Source organism: Schistocerca gregaria, chromosome 6, assembly GCF_023897955.1.
Source record: "Schistocerca gregaria isolate iqSchGreg1 chromosome 6, iqSchGreg1.2, whole genome shotgun sequence".
Lineage (NCBI taxonomy): Eukaryota > Metazoa > Arthropoda > Insecta > Orthoptera > Acrididae > Schistocerca > Schistocerca gregaria.
This window is the reverse complement of record NC_064925.1, coordinates 520,848,798-520,869,261: the sequence shown is the minus strand read 5'-3', so window position 1 is coordinate 520,869,261 and position 20,464 is coordinate 520,848,798. Positions and strand designations below refer to the sequence as shown.

The 20,464-nt window shown below is 38.4% G+C and overlaps 1 protein-coding gene across 7 annotated transcripts in view; it reads left to right on the top strand.

Annotated features, from left to right (window-relative positions):
* Positions 1-20,464, top strand: part of LOC126278000 (uncharacterized) — a 269,064-nt gene that overhangs the window by 6,772 nt on the left and 241,828 nt on the right. For 5 of the 7 annotated variants that reach the window (XM_049977688.1, XM_049977683.1, XM_049977689.1 and 2 more), the window contains 2 exons: positions 9,831-10,050; positions 11,890-11,980. In XM_049977688.1, coding sequence (XP_049833645.1) covers positions 9,831-10,050; positions 11,890-11,980 — 311 coding nt within the window. The remainder of the gene's footprint in view (positions 1-9,830; positions 10,051-11,889; positions 11,981-20,464) is intronic. The other 2 variants (XM_049977687.1, XM_049977686.1) reach the window with 2 other exon arrangements.

The window sequence follows — 20,464 nt, the reverse complement described above, 5'->3', positions numbered from 1 at the left end:
TCCTGTCACATCTCCCTGTGGCACTCCCTTTGTTTCTGCCGAACACAAGGGGAACACAGTAGGGGATGCAGCTTCCAGGATGAAGATATTTCATCTCACTTGCCTGGATATTCCTATGATCCTGTTAATAATTTCCTTGGTATTCACAATTACCAGATTTGGATATTATCATGGCTCTGGGGTCTATCTTTTTAGGGTATCATCCATAATACCTGGAAGCAAATAAACATCAGCTATTTAGATTCATGTTGGGAAACAAATCAAGGACTGTAATGCTGTTGTAATACCACCACTTACGTTAGTTGTAAGAAAATCTGGGAAAAGTGAGACAATATTTTTATGCATAAAAGCAACAGATAATTGATTATAAATTAAGAGGCAGAATTGCTTGCTGTTACTTATCTTCAGGAGGTGCATTATGTAGTACTACTGATAGAGACCTATATAAGTACTTGATATTATCCTAGTTTTTAGTCTTATGGGTTCTTTCCTTCTTTTTAACCTTCCAAAGCCCTCCCCCCCCCCCCCCCCCCTCCCCTCCAAAGGAGGACCAAAAATTCCAAAGGCTAGGGTAGTGTCATGTACTTTTATATGTCTGTTGGTAGTACTAATATAAATTACTAGATAAAAAGATCTACTCATCAAGTGGCAGAAGGACGACACACAGGCGGTTTAACTTTTACAAACTTTTGGTGCCAGTGGCTTCTTCTACTGGCAGAAGAGTTGAAGAGGAAGGAAGAGGGGTGACTGGAGAGTTGGGAAAGGGGCAGAGTTCAAAAAACTCACCCAGAACCCTGGATCAGGGTGGACTTACCAGACAGGATGAGAAGGAACGACTGATTGTGAAAGTCTCAAGTCACCTGCGAAAGGAAACTGTACTGCTATGGTCACGTTAATAGAGAAGAAATCATATTTATAGTTTCAGTTGATCAGAAGCTATGTCGATTCATTGTGGAGATTTACTGGGATGGAGGAGACTGTTACCCATCTTACTTATGTCTTGCTACAGCAGTGTCATCTGCTGGAATAGATACTGTTCATATAGTCATTGCAGCAGTAATATTAACTGACATGGTTGGCTGGGACACACTGCTGGATAGGTTCTCCAGTCAAACTGCAAAGGTTTCCTTTCTTCATGCTTGTTGGCATCTTTTCTTTGTGAAACATGTCGTGAGTTTACCTATTTAGTGTCATATTTGTGGGGTTGGTGACAAAACTGTAGGAAGAAGATGAAACACAGTATCTACATATACCCTGCTCCTCTCAAATAACACCATGGGGGCTGCTGAGCTTAAAAAACCATTCTCTGGAGATTGGATCACCGGGAACTAAGTTACTTACCATCATTCTTGAGACATTGCGGAAAGTTCTAGAAACTGAACCTAGCACTTTAGGAGATCAGGTGTCCAAATACTATCTATGAAAATATTTTCACCTTGCGAATTTGAACTGGCTATGTACGAGTCAGTTACCAATGCACAAGTATATGTTAATCTTTCAGACATAGACTGTGCCATTATCAGTGAAAAACTGTTTAAAAATGTGTATACCTAATTATGTGGTGGAGTAAATAAAATAGAAAGAAACTTCCACATGGGAAAAATATATTAAAAACAAAGATTCCAAGACTTACCAAGCGGGAAAGCGCCGGCAGACAGGCACATTAACAAAACACACAAACACACACACAGAATTACTAGCTTTCGCAACCGATGGTTGCTTCTTCAGGAAGGAGAGGGAAAGACGAAAGGATGTGGGTTTTAAGGGAGAGGGTAAGGAGTGATTCCAATCCCGGGAGCGGAAAGACTTCCCTTAGGGGAAAAAAAGGACAGGTGTACACTCGCACACACATACACACACATATCCATCCGCACATACACAGACACAAGCAGACATATTTAAAGGCAAAGAGTAAGGGCAGAGATGTCAGTCGAGGCGGAAGTACAGAGGCAAAGAAGTTGTTGAAAGACAGGTGAGGTATGAGCGGCGGCAACTTGAAATTAGCGGAGGTTGAGGCCTGGCGGATATCGAGAAGAGAGGATATACTGAAGGGCGAGTTCCCATCTCCGGAGTTTGGATAGGTTGGTGTTGGTGGGAAGTATCCAGATAACTCGGACGGTGTAACACTGTGCCAAGGCCTCTGGCTCCTACCCTTGCAACCGCCCCCGGTGTAAAACCTGTCCCATGCACCCTCCCACCACCACCTACTCCAGTCCTGTAACCCGGAAGGTGTACACGATCAAAGGGAGAGCCACGTGTGAAAGCACCCACGTGATTTACCAACTGACCTGCCTGCACTGTGACACTTTCTATGTGGGAATGACCAGCAACAAACTGTCCATTCGCATGTATGGACACAGGCAGACAGTGTTTGTTGGTAATGAGGATCACCCTGTGGCTAAACATGCCTTGATGCACGGCCAGCACATCTTGGCACAGTGTTACACCGTCCGAGTTATCTGGATACTTCCCACCAACACCAACCTATCCAAACTCCGGAGATGGGAACTCGCCCTTCAGTATATCCTCTCTTCTCGATATCCGCCAGGCCTCAACCTCCGATAATTTCAAGTTGCCGCCGCTCATACCTCACCTGTCTTTCAACAACTTCTTTGCCTCTGTACTTCCGCCTCGACTGACATCTCTGCCCTTACTCTTTGCCTTTAAATATGTCTGCTTGTGTCTGTGTATGTGCGGATGGATATGTGTGTGCGAGTGTACACCTGTCCTTTTTTTCCCCTAAGGGAAGTCTTTCCGCTCCCAGGATTGGAATGACTCCTTACCCTCTCCCTTAAAATCCACATCCTTTCGTCTTTCCCTCTCCTTCCTGAAGAAGTAACCATCGGTTGCGAAAGCTAGTAATTCTGTGTGTGTGTTTGTGTGTTTTGTTAATGTGCCTGTCTGCCGGCGCTTTCCCGCTTGGTAAGTCTTGGAATCTTTGTTTTTAACATAATTATGTGGTGGCCTATACTGCATGAGAAATGAATCATTGAAAAATGTGAGCAAAGAGAGTGGCTGACTGATCAGTGTATTTAGTTAGTTAACATGTTTCATATATTGTTATGGTGTGGAATGAGTTATTTTACATTCACATTGCAGATTATTTAGTAATTCCTAGCCACTGTCTTTCACACATAATAGTAATAGAAATTCTTCTTTGGGGTAGGAGGAGTTGTCAGGGAAACTTTATTAGTTTGTTATCAGATTTTGCTTTGCTGCCTGTCAGACTTTTATAACACTGGGTAAGTGATCAAATATTTTGTTGCAGCATTGCGTATCCCTTTTGTGCCAAAGAAAACCTTAGTGTGGAGTAATGAATGTTATTTTTCATTCTGGTATTATATTTATGTACCTCATTGTTTCTTCTGAACTGTAGTGGATTATTTACAAAAACTTAATGAGGGAGTAAATAAACTGCGAAGCAGTAGTCAGAATTCCCAACTCCTTAAATAGATGTCTGCAAGATGTTTGTGGGTGAGCACCACATATTATTCTTACAGCACGTTTTTGTGGGATGAAGACTTTCTTTCTTAAAGATGAAAATCAAACAATGGAAAATCCAGGATGGAATGTAACAATACCAGAGAAGGAAAGTTGCTACCCTCCATGTAGAGGAGATACTGAGCTGTGATAGGCATAATTGTGTGAATCTGTTAATTGTGCCTATTGCGACTCAGCATCTCCGCTATATGGTGAGTAGCAACTTTCCTTCTCTGGTATTGTTTCTTAAAGATGATCTATCACAGAACATAATTACATGTGGTGTTATAGAATGAAAATATGCAAAATATGTTAGCTGACTGATTTGTCTCTCCATAAGATTTGCAATGATTCTAAGTGCAAATGTGGCTAAACTAAGTTGTTTTAGGAGTTCTAAAATGTGTTTTTTTCCGTTTCAAATTGTCATCAGTGTGGGCCCCTAAGAATTTTGAAGTTTCCAGCCTATTTATTTCCTCACCATGTGCTACCCTTGTTGGTTTAGTACCTCTAGATGTGCAGAACGTGTATGATGTGTCTTTTTAAAATTGAGAGATAGACGATTTGCAGAAAACCAGTCAATGATACTTTTTAAGAAGTTTGTTTGCCATTTCTCCCATTCCTGTATGTATGCTTGGATTGACTACAATACTAGTGTCATCTGCAAAAATAACTAATTCTGCTTGTTGTGTATGAGACAGATCATTTACATATACGAGGAACAGTAGTGGACCTAAGATTGAATCTTGAACATGATTTCTCCCCAGTGAGAATTATGTCACTGGACTTTATTGCTTGATTTACTGAATACAACTTTCTGCATTCAGTGTTAAGCCTGAACCGGATTCCATTTGAGTATACTGCCTTACCAGTATTTGTTTTCAATAGTATCAGTCTATCTCCCCCAATGAACCATAGACCTTGCCGTTGGTGGGAAGGCTTCCGTGCCTCAGCGATACAGATAGCTGTACCATAGGTACAACCACAATGGAGGGGTATCTGTTGAGAGGCCAGACAAACATAGGGTTCCTGAAGAGGGACAGGAGCCTTATCAGTAGTTGCAGGGGCAACAGTCTGGATGATTGACTGATCTGGCCTTGTAACACTAGCCAAAACGGCCGTGCTGTGCTGGTACTGTGAGCGGCTGAAAGCAAGGGGAAACGACGCCCATAATTTTTCCCGAGAGCATGCAGCTTTACTGTATGTATGATGATGGCGTCCTCCTGGGTAAAATATTCCGGAGGTAAAATAGTCCCCCATTCGGATATCTGGAGGACGTTGTTATCAGGAGAAAGAAAACTGGCGTTCTATGGATCGGAACGTGGAATGTCAGATCCCTTTATCGGGCAGGTAGGTTAGAAAATTTAAAAAGGGAAATGGATAGGTTAAAGTTGGATATAGTGGGAATTAGTGAAGTTCGGTAGCAGGAGGAACAAGACTTTTGGTCAGGTGAATACAGGATTATAAATACAAAATAAAATAGGGGTAACGCAGGAGTAGGTTTAATAATGAATAAAACAATAGGAATACGGGTAAGCTACTACAAACAGCACAGCGAACGCATTGTTGTGTCCAAGATAGCCACAAATCCCATGCCTACAACAGTAGTACAAGTATATATGCCAACTAGCTCTGCAGATGACGAAGAAATTGAAGAAATGTTTGATGAGATAAAAGATTATTCAGGTAGTGAAGGGAGACGAAAATTTAATAGTCATGGGTGACTGGAATTCAAGAGTAGGAAAAGGGAGAGAAGGAATCATAGTAGGTGAATATGGATTGGGGCTAAGAAATGAAAGAGGCAGCCGCGTGGTGGAATTTTGCACAGAGCACAACTTAATCATGGCTAACACTTGGTTCAAGAATCATAAAAGAAGGTTGTATACATGGAAGAAGCCTGGAGATACTGACAGTTTTCAGATAGATTATATAATGGTACGACAGAGATTTAGGAACCAGGTTTTAAATTGTAAGACATTTCCAGGGGCAGATGTGGACTCTGACCACGATCTATTGGTTATGACCTGTAGATTAAAACTGAAGAAACTGCAAAAAGGTGGGAATTTAAGGAGATGGGATCTGGATAAACTGAAAGAACCAGAGGTTGTACAGAGTTTCAGGGAGAGGATAAAGGAGCAATTGACAAGAATGGGGGAAAGAAATACAGTAGAAGGAGAATGGGTAGCTTTGGGGGATGAAGTAGTGAAGGCAGCAGAGGATCAAGTAGGTAAAAAGACCAGGGCTAGTAGAAATCCTTGGGTAACAGAAGAAATGTTGAATTTAATTAATGAAAGGAGAAAATATAAAAATGCAGTAAATGAAGCAGGCAAAAAGGAATACAAACATCTCAAAATTGAGATCGACAGGAAGTGCAAAATGGCTAAGCAGGGATGGCTAGAGGACAAATGTAAGGATGTAGAGGCTTATCTCACTAGGGGTAAGATAAATACTGCCTACAGGAAATTTAAAGAGACCTTTGGAGATAAGAGAACCACTTGCATGAGTATCAAGAGCTCAGATGGAAAGCCAGTTCTAAGCAAAGAAGGGAAGGCAGAAAGGTGGAAGGAGGATATAGAGGGTCTATACAAGGGTGATGTACTTGAGGGCAATGTTATAGAAATTCCATTAGAACTACTGACAGCCTTAGGAGAGCCAGTCCTGACAAAACTACCATCTGGTCAGCAAAATGTATGAGACAGGCGAAATACCCTCAGACTTCAAGAAGAATATAATAATTCCAATCCCAAAGAAAGCAGGTGTTGACAGATGTGAAAATTACCGAACTATCAGTTTAATAAGTCACAGCTGCAAAATACTAACGCGACTTCTTTACAGACGAATGGAAAAACTAGTAGAAGCCGACCTCGGGGAAGATCAGTTTGGATTTCGTAGAAATATAGGAACACGTGAGGCAATACTGACCCTACGACTTATTTTAGAAGCTAGATTAAGAAAAGGCAATCCTACATTTCTAGTATTTGTAGACTTAGAGAAAGCTTTTGTCAATGTTGACTGGAATACTCTCTTTCAAATTCTGAAGATGGCAGGGGTCAAATACAGGGAGCGAAAGGCTATTTACAATTTGTACAGAAACCAGGTGGCAGTTATAAGAGTTGAGGGACATGAAAGGGAAGCAGTGGTTGGGAAGGGAGTGAGACAGGGTTGAAGCCTCTCCCCGATGTTATTCAATCTGTATATTGAGCAAGCAGTACAGGAAACAAAAGAAAAATTCAGAGTAGGTATTAAAATCCATGGAGAAGAAATAAAAACTTTAAGGTTCGCCAATGACATTGTAATTCTGTCAGATACAGCAAAGGACTTGGAAGAGCATTTGAATGGAATGGACAGTGGCTTGAAGGGAGGATATAGATGAACATCAACAAAAGCAAAACGAGGATAATAGAATGTAGCCTAATTAAGTCGGGTGATGCTGAGGGAATTAGATTAGGAAACGAGACACTTAAAGTAGTAACGGAGTTTTGCTATTTGGGGAGCAAGATAACTGATGATGGTCGAAGTAGAGAGGGTATAAAATGTAGACTGATAATGGCAAGGAAAGCGTTTCTGAAGAAGAGAAATTTGTTAACATCGAGTATAGATTTAAATGTCAGGAAGTCATTTCTGTAGTATTTGTATGAAGTGTAGCCATGTATGGAAGTGAAACATGGACAATAAATAGTTTGGACAGGAAGAGAATATAAGCTTTCGAAATGTGGTGCTACAGAAGAGTGCTGAAGATTAGATGGGACAGCCTAAAAAATAAAAGTTCAGCTGGATGGGATGAATTTTCTCCTTCTCTCCTGAAAAAATGCAAGGATCAGTTAGCCAGACCATTAGTCCATCTAATAAATTGTGTACTTGAAGAAGGTGTGTTTCCGAAGGAACTGAAACTTGCTATAGTTAAACCTTTATATAAAAAAGGGGAAAGAAAGCAACCAAAGAAATACAGACCAGTTGCCTTAACTTCAGTGTTTGGTAAATTAATTGAAAAAATAATGCTAGAAATCTTAATCGAGCACTATAATACGAATAACTCAATAGGAGATTTCGATCAGGGCTTTAGCAGTGGTCGGAGCACCATATCTGCAGGAGTACAGTTCGTACACTGTCTGATGTAGAAAATATGTGAGGGTTACAAAATGGCAGGAGTGTTTTTAGATCTTTCCAAAGCATTTGACAGAGTCCATCATGGCGCTCTTCTAAGTAAACTTGCTTGTAATGGTAATAAATATAAATTTTGGTGTGCTACAAGGCTCTATCTTGAGCCCCTTCTTGTTTATTTGCTACATAAATGATTTCCCAAAAGTATTAGACACCAGTAATCGTGTTACTATGTATGCTGATAACACCTCTGGGGTTTGCTGGGCACGTAGTAATGATGGCCTAAATTCAATGTTACAGAATTTTGTTGAAAAAGCCCAAACACATTTTGAAAAAGAAAACCTGAGGGCCAATATTAACAAAACTAATTTAATTTATTTTAAGACAAGAGGCTCAAATAAAAATACTGTTGTAAATGAGGGCATTCAGGAAAGTACCTGTTCAGAATGTAAATATCTGGGGATATATATAGATGACAGACTTTCGTGGAATCAGCCAATAGATCATGTCTGTGGTAAAATAACATCTAGTCTGTATTTACTAATGAGATTAGTTCAATATCTAGATATTGAAACAATAAAAATAGCGTATTTTGGGTTAATGTATCCCCATCTATCTTATGGAATTGTATTGTGGAGTGGGTGTAGCCAATACAATATAAGAAGGGTATTTGTATTTGCAAAAAAGAGTAATAAGAACTATGGCAAAAGTAAGACCCAGAACTTCATGCAAAAACCTGTTTATTACTTTTAATATTATGACTATCTATACAGTATATATGTTTCAATCAATATTATTAGTGAAAAAAGACAAAAAAGTGACAAACAAGAATATGGAAACCCATGATTATGATACAAGACACAAATCAGACTTTCATATGGTGAGCAGAAGATTGAATCTAACAACAAATATCCCATTCATTAAGGGAGCAATATTTTGTAATTCTCTCTCAAACAACCTGAAACAGCTTTCTGGTAGAATTTTTAAAAAATGAGTTAAAAAATGGCTTATATTGAAGTGCCCATACAGTTTGGTGCTGACATGACTTGACCTCAGGAATGCTATGTTAAATATACTTAAATGATCTTTTACTTAATAGCAAGTAATCTATATACATTGTGTATCAATAATCTAAATGTAATTATTGTAACATTGCCCATGCATGTTAAATACCTGTTTCGAGCTGTAAATAAATAAAAAAAAAATCACATAACTAATGAGGAGGTACTGAATAGGATTGGGGAGAAGAGGAGTTTGTGGTACAACTTGAATAGAAGAAGGGATCAGTTGGTAGGACATGTTCTGAGGCATCAAGGGATCACCAATTTAGTATTGGAGGACAGCATGGAAGGTAAAAATTGTGGAGGGAGACCAAGAGATGAATACACTAAGCAGATTCAGAAGGATGTAGGCTGCAGTACGTACTGGGAGATGAAGAAGCTTGTACAGGATAGAGTAGCATGGAGAGCTGCATCAAACCAGTCTCTGGACTGAAGACCACAACAACAACAACAACAACAACAGCCTATTCTGTAGAAGAATTTCTATTTTTGTAATGTGTAAAAGGTGATGGATAGGAATTACTATCTCACAACTGCACTTTTTTTTTTTTTTTTTTTTTTTTTTTTTTTTTTTTTTTTTTTTTAAGGAAAGAGGTAAATGGTGAGCATGTAGCCATATTTATGCATGAATTCGGAATGTGACTGTAAAATATCTTGTACCACATCATTATGATTAATTGTACCATTGAACATGAAACCAACCAACTACAAACTTATATACTTATTTTCAGTATTGGGACTGCTTATCCATTTAATTCATTTGGAACATTATTAATTGTGTTTAATCACTGGACTTATTTCTGTGCTAAAGAGTAGTTCTGAATACACTGTTTTCATTTTTATGAGCTTTTTAAATAAGTTTAAGATTTCAGATTTCCATTTTTATTTCAGTACCAAGCTGATCTGTGAGTGTTCATCTCTGCTATCTTATTGTGATGTAGTTGCTACTGTAGTGGGAAGCAGAGTACAGGGATATACCATAAAACAAAAATGTTATTAAAGTTTCAAAGAGCTGTTTCTGGAAGGGTGGAGGGGGGGGGGGGGGATGTAACTTGTTAAATGCAATTGACATTTCTTTCTCATTGTATTCCTAAAACTCAACAGCAGCCGTGTTTCAAAAATAATTAATTTGTCAAAATATCTAATTTTGTATACCATTATTCTTAAATGTGTATATCTTCAATTTAACAGTGCAGATGATATGTCACAGCAGCTGAGTGCACTGAGGCAACAGCTGCTGCAGACTGGAGAAACAGAAGAAGTTGCTGCTGTTTTGCTTCCTCGCATGATTGAGTTGTTGTTCACCCCACCTGCATGGGCCACACCAGATCGTGCTGTCACCATGTCACCAAGTTCACATACCATGGAATCTCTTGCGCTTCACAGCAAAGCCAGTGCTAGATTTCTAGAGGTAGGAGTGAAATGTCATGTAGATCACTTGTCTTAGCTGTGACAGAAATTCATGTGTAAAACTACTAGCGTATAATGGTATCTGTTTATTCTGAATTTAAAATATTAAATAATTATGCACAAATCACCTGTTTTTAAATTTACATGTGTAGACTGGTTCAGGCAGGATCATAACTGTTTAGTGTGGTGGCAATATCACTTATTTCAAGTTACACTTGCTTGAATAATTTTCGTTTAATTGCCTGTTATGTTCAGTTACATCTAGTTGAATGTTATACACAAAAGAAACACCATAAAAATTACCAAAACAATTCCTAGTTTTCAGAAGACACAGATGATTTAGAACAATTAAAATTAATGTATAAAATGCATATTTGACTATCAGCTGATTTTTTTTTTGTTTAAAACTCAAATATCAATGGGTTTCAGTCACAGTCCATCTTCGGGCCTTAGGGTTAAAACAGTTTAATCCACATCATCACCCCTGTCGTTACTTAAAAATGGCCATGTCCCATGTGTAGAGCATGTCATGAATTCCAATATACAACCAATTACAACCAGTATACAACTGGAATTCATGACATGCTCTACACATGGGATGTGGCCATTATTTAAGTAATGACAGGTGTGATGATGTGGCTTAATCTGTTTTAACCCTATTCTGTGAAGATGGACTGCGACTGAAATTGGTCATTATTTGGATTGTAAATAAAAAAGCAACTGGTGCTCAGACATGTATTTGTACATTACTTGATGACCATTAATAGTTCCAAAAATGTTTGATAAAAATTTAAAAAAATCCTAGTATCAGTTTCAATTCACTATTCAACTGCCTTTGTAAAATTGTGTTTTGCTCTTCTGAGGATGTCTTTACATGCTTTTAGCAGGGTAACTTCCTCTTAATGTGAGTGAGGAATTAAACATTTGATCTATATTTCTTTCTCTTTAGCCTTTGCATACTACATGTTTAACACCTTTGTGACTCTCCTAATTGTACCACTACAAAAGATCTAGTAAAGTAACAATAACGAAAGAAATGTCGGGATTTACTTCAATGCTGTTAATACCAAGACACCTCAAATGTAGTATTGTAATATTTTTACATTAGTACGAAACTCAGACTCAGTGGTAGCTAACACAAAATTATACCATTGTGGCACAGTGTGGTGGCTTATAGCCTTTTGACGTATGGGGGTAGTATATTAATTTTACATGTATAAACTGAACCTTTAAAATATATTCAAATTTTATAATTAATAATTTGTCATTGTGAGGAATAAAATAAAATGAGGAAGAAAAGTGTTGGTACCAGTGGGAGTCAAACCCAGATCCACAGATTGCAACTCTGTGCATTAGACCTCTCAGCCACTGTGCTGTTATGACATAGCTCCTCAAAATCTCTCATACTCTACACTTGCACAATAAGCTACACTTGATTAAAAAAAATACTTAACCAGCTGCCACTATTCAAACCAGTGAATATATTATTTGTAGGTATTAGTTGCATTTTGTATATTCTAACATGCTGTCTCTTGTTATGTATCTTGAGAACATTACTGTAATATCAAAAGTATTAAGAATCTGTGAACAGATGCCAGTTACTTGAGGTAATGAATAAATTCTGATGAATGATGGAGTGAAGATGGAGTTGTGTAAAATTATAGGTCAACAGTTATTAAAAAGAAAACAAGCACAAATTTTTCTTCTGGAACATTCCTGAATCTCCACAGATACTCATTGCTTGTGAATAAAGCTGATGACATAATAATTTAATTATTTTTTGGCTGACTTACCACTAGATTTCAGTAACATATTAGATAAAAAATGACATTTTGTCCAGATTTTGCAGCAGCAGAAGCCACCACCATCTGCCAGTCTTGTTACTGCCCTCTTGCGAGCTGCAGCTGCTATCCTTGTTGGTTCTGATAGTGGTAAGTAGTCTGTGCAACAGTTTGCATGATGGGATCTGAAACCTATTATTATCATCCTTTTGAGTGTAATTTACAATGTTAATTGAAAAATGTGTTTCATGACGTAGAAGTTCAAATGATGTGAAGCTGACTATAAACAATTAATTTTTGTGTAGCTTGACTTAATATGAAATGATTTTAATATGTAATTACCATAGCCGTTTCACCACCTTAAGTATTTTGTGTCAGTGTGTACAGTACCATTATTGATGATGTTTGAATCTTTACAATAAATGAGGTCACTATTTTAATATAGATGAACTGCAGCTCATTTGGGAGTGAATATGAAGGGAGGTTTCAGTTACTGCCAAATATTCATTTAATTTCCACTAACATGCTCCTGCGCTACTCAGAAAGCTGTTCCCTTTAATAATTAATGCTGTAATAGTCACACCGTCGGACCTAGAAAATGTGTTTATTTTCATTCTTTATTGCGATAGTTTTACTAGTTCTTTGCATTCTATCAGCATCTAAGAAATATCCATAATTGAAACATAGTTTTGCATTTGGTTCATGTTGTTCATGATCTGTTGTTTTGCATATTGTTGTCACCATGGTTAAAGACAGTTAGAGATATCTTTGGTGTCTGTCATTGTCACTGATTGGCTACAATTGTCTTCTGTAAGATTTGAAACTGTCCTGTAGACTACTGCACAGTTTATCAACTTTTGAATAACCATTTTGTGTACTTCACATTATGACCTTTTTTTTCCTTTCTAGCTACTGACTTTAATCTCCCTCTTAATGTATGTCCATTGTCTTCTAGAACTCACAATTATTAATAAGTAATTAAAAAGAAAGACCTTCTTTCTTGCTAGTACAGGTATAACAGAGTCAAGAATCTAAAATAGTTCTCTTTTCTGACAATGTAAGTATTGAGATGTCAGTACAGGGACAAGGATTAGTGATCATGATGTAATTATAATGATGATGGTTACTAAAGTTAATAACTCCATCTAGAAGGCTAGGAGAGTATTTTTGCAAGAAAGAACAGATAAGCAGTTGATAATATTCCACTTACACAGTGAATGGACATCATTTTGTTCCAAAGTGATGGATGTAAAATGATGGATGTAGACCCACCTGCTACCAGGATAAAATGTCATATAGACCCCAAATAATTTACACCGGATTCATTGGCAGTATTTTAATGAACTAGCTTTAAAACATACATGACAGTTGTTCAGCATAACAGTAATGATTCTATTTTCATAAATATTATGTTCAAGAAACAAAAGAAATTTAGATTGGGGTCCTACTGACCCCCAGTGGAAAAAGTTAATAAACTTTAGTGCATTATAAATATGAGAGTGAACAAAACACCATTGGATAAAATTAACTCAGAGAGAGAATTTCATGCATTTTTGGGAACAAAAAAGCTTTGAAAACTAGGGAGATATGATTTTCCAATGTGGTTATGGGGTCATATTGACTCCAGTGGTACTAGGAGACTTAAATCTGTTGCAATAATGCTCTTGAAAAGCATGTGATAAGTCAGTTAAGTGTGGAAAACACCCACCATTCTTTAGTAACGAACTTTGGAAAATCCCGAGAAAACAAGAAAGAGACTTTGTGCTCTTGTTCAAAAAAAGAATGCATAATTTATGTCTGTCAAAAATTAGTAGAAATTTGTGCATATGTAAAAAGATCAATGTGTGAACCATGCAACAACCACTACCTTTATACCGGTTGGTTATAATTAAAGCACAGCTACTCATGGAGGCCCAGTGTGAGCTGTAATTATTGTACAGCAGCAAAACTTGATAGTTATGATAATGCATTAATGCAGAACCGATTTATGCTGGAAAAAAAAATAGTTTTAATTTTGGCCATCAATTGCAAATATGGCACTGTACATCATTTGTGTGATGGTATGACATCCACATTGTCATTTGGCAAACCATAATGTGAGTGAAAAGTGTGGCTATTAAGAAGAGAGACTGTGTGCTGTAAGTCAATATGTTTTTTGTGAACACCAGCAATTGCAGTGCTGCATTGAGAGAGTATTGCCAACTGGAAGGTCTCAGGAGAGACAAAATGTCATTAAATGGTTTAAAGATGATGATAATGGTATTTGAAAACATAGGTGAGCTTGGTGTGGTACCTGGACGAGGAAGGCATCTTATCCTGAAGGAAGTTATTGACGAGGTAGCACTTGCTGTAAATGACTATGCAACATGTGCTGTGGGTACTGCTAGTGCTCGTGCAGTGTCATGAGAATTGTCCATCACATGGTCAACAGCATGGAAAGTTTTCCAGTCTGTATTATACTAATTCCCATATAGCATCCAGATGGTGCAGCAACTGAAACCTTGTGTTCTGCAGCAACAGTGTGGATTTGCTCTTCAGTTTTTGGTATGGATCAAAGTCAAAGACATATGGCCGGGCAATATTTCATGGAGTAGTGAGGCACATTTTGTACTACTGTAATTGCAGTTAATACACAAACTGCTGGATTTGGGGTACTGTTGAGCCGTATGTTGCACGTGAAGAGCCATTGCACTCACCGTATGTAACTGTGTGGTGTTTATTCAGAAGCACCTTTATTCTTGGTCCATTCTGTTTTGAAGAGAGTACACTTAGAGGGCCTGTCAGGTGTATGTACAGCAAGTGATTGCTACTTTGGAGGAACACAACTGTGTAGAAACCACTGTTTTCATCTAAGATGGGGCAACACCTCATGCCACTCGCCCAGTGAAAGCTCAGCTTAATGCAGCCTTCCACAAATATGGCCCGAAAGATCATTTGATCTGAATCTATGTGACTTTTGACTCTAGAGATATCTAAATGAACTCATTTACCAGTGATATGTTCATTCTATACCTGATTTAAAGCCACTATACAGGAACATGTTGCTCAGATTCCACCAGAACTGTTGCGAGCAACTGTTGATAACCTTGGTTTACAGATGTGGCATTTTGTCGACGTCTCCAGTACTCATATTGAATAAATTGTGTAAATGGCAGTTAATAATAAAATCAACATTGTGTCTTTCTCATTTCTTTTACCTTTTCTACCCACGTCACATTCCTAGTGTTATAGTATATGTGGAAACATTTCTGTAAGTCTTTCTTGCATTCTCAGTGACATATTTGCATATCATGGCCAAAAATCTTGATGAGAACCCTAGAAAATTCTGGTCCTATGTAAAATTGGTAAGTGGGTCGAAGGCTTCACCCAGTCATTCATTAACCATCTGACTTGGCAATAGAAGATAGTAAAAAGTAAACTGAAGTTTGAAATTTCACATTTAAGTAATCATTCATGTGGAGGATTGTATAAATGTACCATCGTTTGACAGTTGCACAGACTTCCATATGGAAGACATTTTAATAGCTATCACTGGTGTAGAGAAGCAACTGAAAGAGTTGAAAACAAGTTGCAAATCTGAATGGAATGCCGGTTCAGTTTCACGGAGAGTACTCTGTCATTGGCTCCTTACTTAACTTGTATGTATTATGAATCTCAAGTCCCAAGGGACTGGAAAAATGAGGAGATGACTCCTAAATGTAAGAAGGATAAAATAATGGATCCACAAAATTACAGACCAATATCCTAAACAAAAGTTTGCTGCAGAATTCTTGAACATATCCTCAGTTCAAATGTAATAAATTTCTTTGATATGACCATAAATCAGCATGGATTTAGAAAACATCACTCAGTGTACCCTCTTCTCACATGGTATCCTGTGAAACAAGGATGAAGGGCAACAGGCAGATTCTGTATTCCTAGATTTCCAGGAAGTGTTTGACACAGTGCCCCACTGCAGACTGTTAACAAAGGCGTGAGCATACAGAATAGGTCCCCAGATATGTGAGTGGCTTGGAGACATCTTAAGTAATAGAACCTAATACATTGCTCTTAATGGTGAGTGTTCATCAGGGTATCATCAGCAGTGCCCCAGAGTAGACTGCTCTTTTCTCTCTGTACATAAATGATCTGATGGACAACATGAGCAGCAATCTGCAGCTGCTGATGATGCTGTGGTGTATGGTTGGGTTTTATTGTTGAGTGGCTGTAGGAGGACACAGGAAGAAAGCAAAAATTTCTTCTTGTTGTTGTGATGATGGCAGCATGCTCTAATTGTAGAAAAGTGTATGTTAATCCAGATGAGTAGGAAAAACAACCATGTAATGTTCAAATACAGTGTGCTGCCCGACACAGTCACATCGATTAAATATCGAGGTGCAAAGCCATTAAGGATCTTAGTAGGAAAGGTGAATGCTCGAGTTTGGTTTATTGGGAGAATTTTAGGAAAGTGTGGGTCATCTTTAAAGGAGACCAAATATGGAACACTAATATGACACATTCTTGAGCACTGCTTGTGTGTTTAGGATCCCTACCAGACCATATTAAAGGAGGACATCAAAGTAGTTCAGAGGTGGGCTTCTAGATTGGTTACCCACAGATTTGCTTAGTGTGCGAGTCACATAGAACTATGTAATGCAGGCAGCCATGGCCATTTAATTTCATAATGAATGGAAGCAAAATGAACCTCAAGACAACTGTAATTGGTGATTTCTTGACAGTCACATGTGGTTTCAATGCATTAAAACAGCATTCTCTGGTGAATTACATAAAAAAGAAAGGATTCCATTTAATACACATGATCAAACTATTATACAAATCATTTTTTTTAAAAAAATGAGAATTTTAAGAAAATTTTTATAGATCCTTTGTAAAGTATTTGAACAAGCAGAAAAAAATCAAAATTTAAATGTGCTTACAACACAGTCACATTACTGCACCAAGATGTCCCCAATGTTCAAAGTCAAAAATCAAACCCTGAAGAGGGGAAGTTATCAAAATAAATAAAACAGAACATTGGGGCAAATAGTGTGGTACTGCTAGTGGTGGTGGCGGCGGCAGTGGTGGTGATAGAGATGTGTCATGAACTCAAATGGGAATTCCTAGAGGGCAAACAACATTCTTTTCACAAAATACTATTGAGAAAATTTAGAGAAACAGCATTTGAAGTTTACTTCAGAACGATTCTATTGTCACCAACATACAATGTGTATAAGGACCATGAAGATAAGGTAAGAGAAATTAGGGTTCGTATGGAGGCATATAGGCAGTCATTTTTCCCTCGCACTATTTGTGAGCAGAACAGGAAAGGAAAAGACTATTGGTGGCTTGGGGTGTGTGTTTAATTTTATAGTTGTAAATGCACTGTCAACCCTAAAGAAAATACTTGAAAATGTAAATAATACATCCTTGAAAATCAGTAACTGGTTCTCTGCAAATGTACTGTCACTGAATTTAGACAACATACAATATATGCAATTCAGTACTGCAGAAGACTTGACTGACCACATCATTGAAAATAATCCATGAGGATAAATCAGTAAGAGAAATAGAGTATTCTTAATTCATAAATATGTGTATTGCAAACTCTGCAGTTTTGTGTTGCAGATAATACCAGATTTTGAAGATGAAACTGTAAGAAAGTTGATTTATTTTTTTCTGTTTTCGTTTGCTAATGAATTATGGTGTCAGATTCTCAGGTACTTACCACTGACAAGGGGGGGGGGGGGGGGGGTGTAGGAGATGTTTTCTGCTGACAAGTGGATGGAATCATGATACCTTATAATGGTACCTATCTTGGCTACAAGTTTTCTTTGTTTTGTTTACTATTTTAAGGAGATAGATGAACCTAATGAAGATCTAACTTATCAGAACCAGTCATTAAATAAAGTAAAACTTTGCAAGACTGTTTTGGGTTCCAGAAGTTCTTAAACATTGGATCACAGTATTCTTCAAGTGATCATCTTTGCATCTTCAGTTACATGACTATTCTGTAATTCACACATAAATGCCTGGCAGAGGGTTCATCAAACCGCTTTAACACTATTTCTCTGCCATTCCACTATTGAACAGTGTGTGGAAAAAATGAACACTTAAATCTTTGTGTATGAGCTCTGATTTCTCTTATCAGAGTCATCATGTCTCCTAACTTAGATGAGTGTCAACAAAATGTTTTTGCATTCAGAGGAGAAAGTTAGTGATCGAAATTTCATGAAAAGATCTCACCGCTAAGAAAGAAGCCTTTATTTTAGTGAGTGCCTTCGTAACTAGTGTACCACATCTGTGACATTCTGTTCCATATTTTGCACTAATGCAAAAGGAGATGCCCTTTGGATGTTTTCGATGTCATTCATCAATCGTATATGGTAAGGATCCCATAACACTTAGTAATACTCTAGCAGACGATGGGCAGGCATAGTTTAAGCTGTCTGTTTAGTGGATTTGCTGCATCTTCTAAGTGTTCTGCCATTAAAACACAGTCTTTAATTAGCCTTCCCCACAACATTATCTGTGTGATCATTGCAATTTAAGCAGTTTTAATTGCTATCCCTAAGTATTTAGTTGAATTGACAGCCTTTAGATTTGTGTTATTTTTATCATGTAATCAAAATTTAATGGATTCCTTTTAGTACTCGTGGGATGACCTTACACTTTGCATTACTTGGGGTCAATTGCCATGTTTCACACTATACAGATATTTTGCCTAAATTACACTTCATCCGTGCTTCAATAATTTCCAGTTATAACTTTGACATTTTCTCTCTCTGCATATTGACTGGCAAGCATTCATCAGAGGACTTCATATTGCCTAGTCCAGCCTCATCCTTGTACACTCCACATCCAAATAGCTGCTTCCTGTGTGGTAACGTACATTTCACCTATACAGGGGAATCATACAGTCCACAACCACAAACATAGATCCAAAAATCTGCAGCTAAGACTATCACAGAATTGATGGAGGATCTTGTTGAGACCTATCACCCAGCTCCAAACAAAAGGATCCAATCGACTCTTGACTATGGCACTGCAACAGAAGTTCTACTTGCACCCCATGAGCAAGGACAGCAGTTTTCATCAATTCTGCCGTCAGCCTGTAAAAACTGTAGATAGCTTTAGAACTAAAATAAAGGGAGTTGTTTGTGCCAATTTGAGCAACAGTTTCAAGGTGACTGCACCCAGCACGCTTGATAACGACAGGCAGGGCCTCCTGTACATCTTGAATGAGGCCTTCCCGATATGCTGAGTGTGCAGGACTTCTTTCCAGCCCTGGATACTTTCCATGCGGGGCTCTATAACACACCGAACATTGGAGTTCCTGATGACTAACAAACCCCTCTCCTTGTAGGCCTCCTCATACCCTGCTGAAGGCATAGCCACATGTCCTCTCATTGGTTAAATGGGCAAGGCTAGGTGGCCAGTCCTGACCCCCACCCTTCACCTCAAATGACGTGAACACATTGTAAACTGCCACACACATGGATGTGTGTCGGATTTCCCTACAGGTGGAAGATGCCTCAGTAGCAGAGCATATGAGTGAAACAAGAGATATCCCAAGCAACAAATCATTGTCTTTACTGCTGATACACCCTGAGACAGCAGCCTGCAGATGGCCAATAGTAACCTCAGCAGTAAGCAAACTGTAGCCAATCCACCTGCATCTGCATACAAAATAGACATTCCTTGTCCACCCCTTTAAAAAAATTTGAAAGAAAACAAAAGTTAGCCCTGTTGTCTTTTATACATGGATTGATATGTCCAATTTTTTTTTAGATTGCAAATGCAAGCTCCTAGAAAACACCGAGCACCTCACTGAGACTACTTCACTGCACACTGGCAGACAAGGAAAATTCTCGATACAAGTTTTGTTCACCATGTACTGGTAATAAATAGAACAAACAGAAAAATTCTACCCATACATTGCGACAATACTGACAGTGGCAATGAAATATAGAAATGATACAACACGTAGTTACCGCTCCGAGAAAAAAAGAGAAGAAAAAAAAACCATACCAACCCATACATAGAATATAAACAATGTAGAAAGAGAGAGATTGTTACTTACTGTAAAGAAGACACTTTAAGCTACAGACAGGCACACTTAAAGGACACTTAAATAGGGGTTTCAGCCACAGGCTTCATCAGTAAAAGAGAAACACCCACCATTCATACAAACAAGCAAGCACACCTCACACACACGACTGTCACCTCCAGCACCTTGGGCTGGAATGCAACTGTCATTTGGGATTTGGGGTGCAAACAGCAATCTGAAGGCAGCAGGGAGGGGGAGGGGATAGTAGTGTACAGGTGGGGAGAGAGACGAGCACTGTCTGGTGGAGTGTGCAGGGACTAGAATGCCAACAGGTGCAGTGTCAGGAGGTGGCGGGGCAGGGAGGTGGGGAAAGAAGGAATGAAGGAGGAGAGGAGTGGGGAAAGATGGGCAGGTGTGTTGGCAGAGGGTTGAAAATAAACAGAATGGGGGATGAGAACGAGAATCCAGCCGATCACCTAGCTGCTGCAACCTGGAAAACTAAAGGGTGCGACCTTCCTTGGAGGTGAGGCCGCCAAAGAGAAAAATCCTCTACCGTCGATCACTAGAAAAATGATACGAAACTACGTCAATATCCTCATGGATGGCCA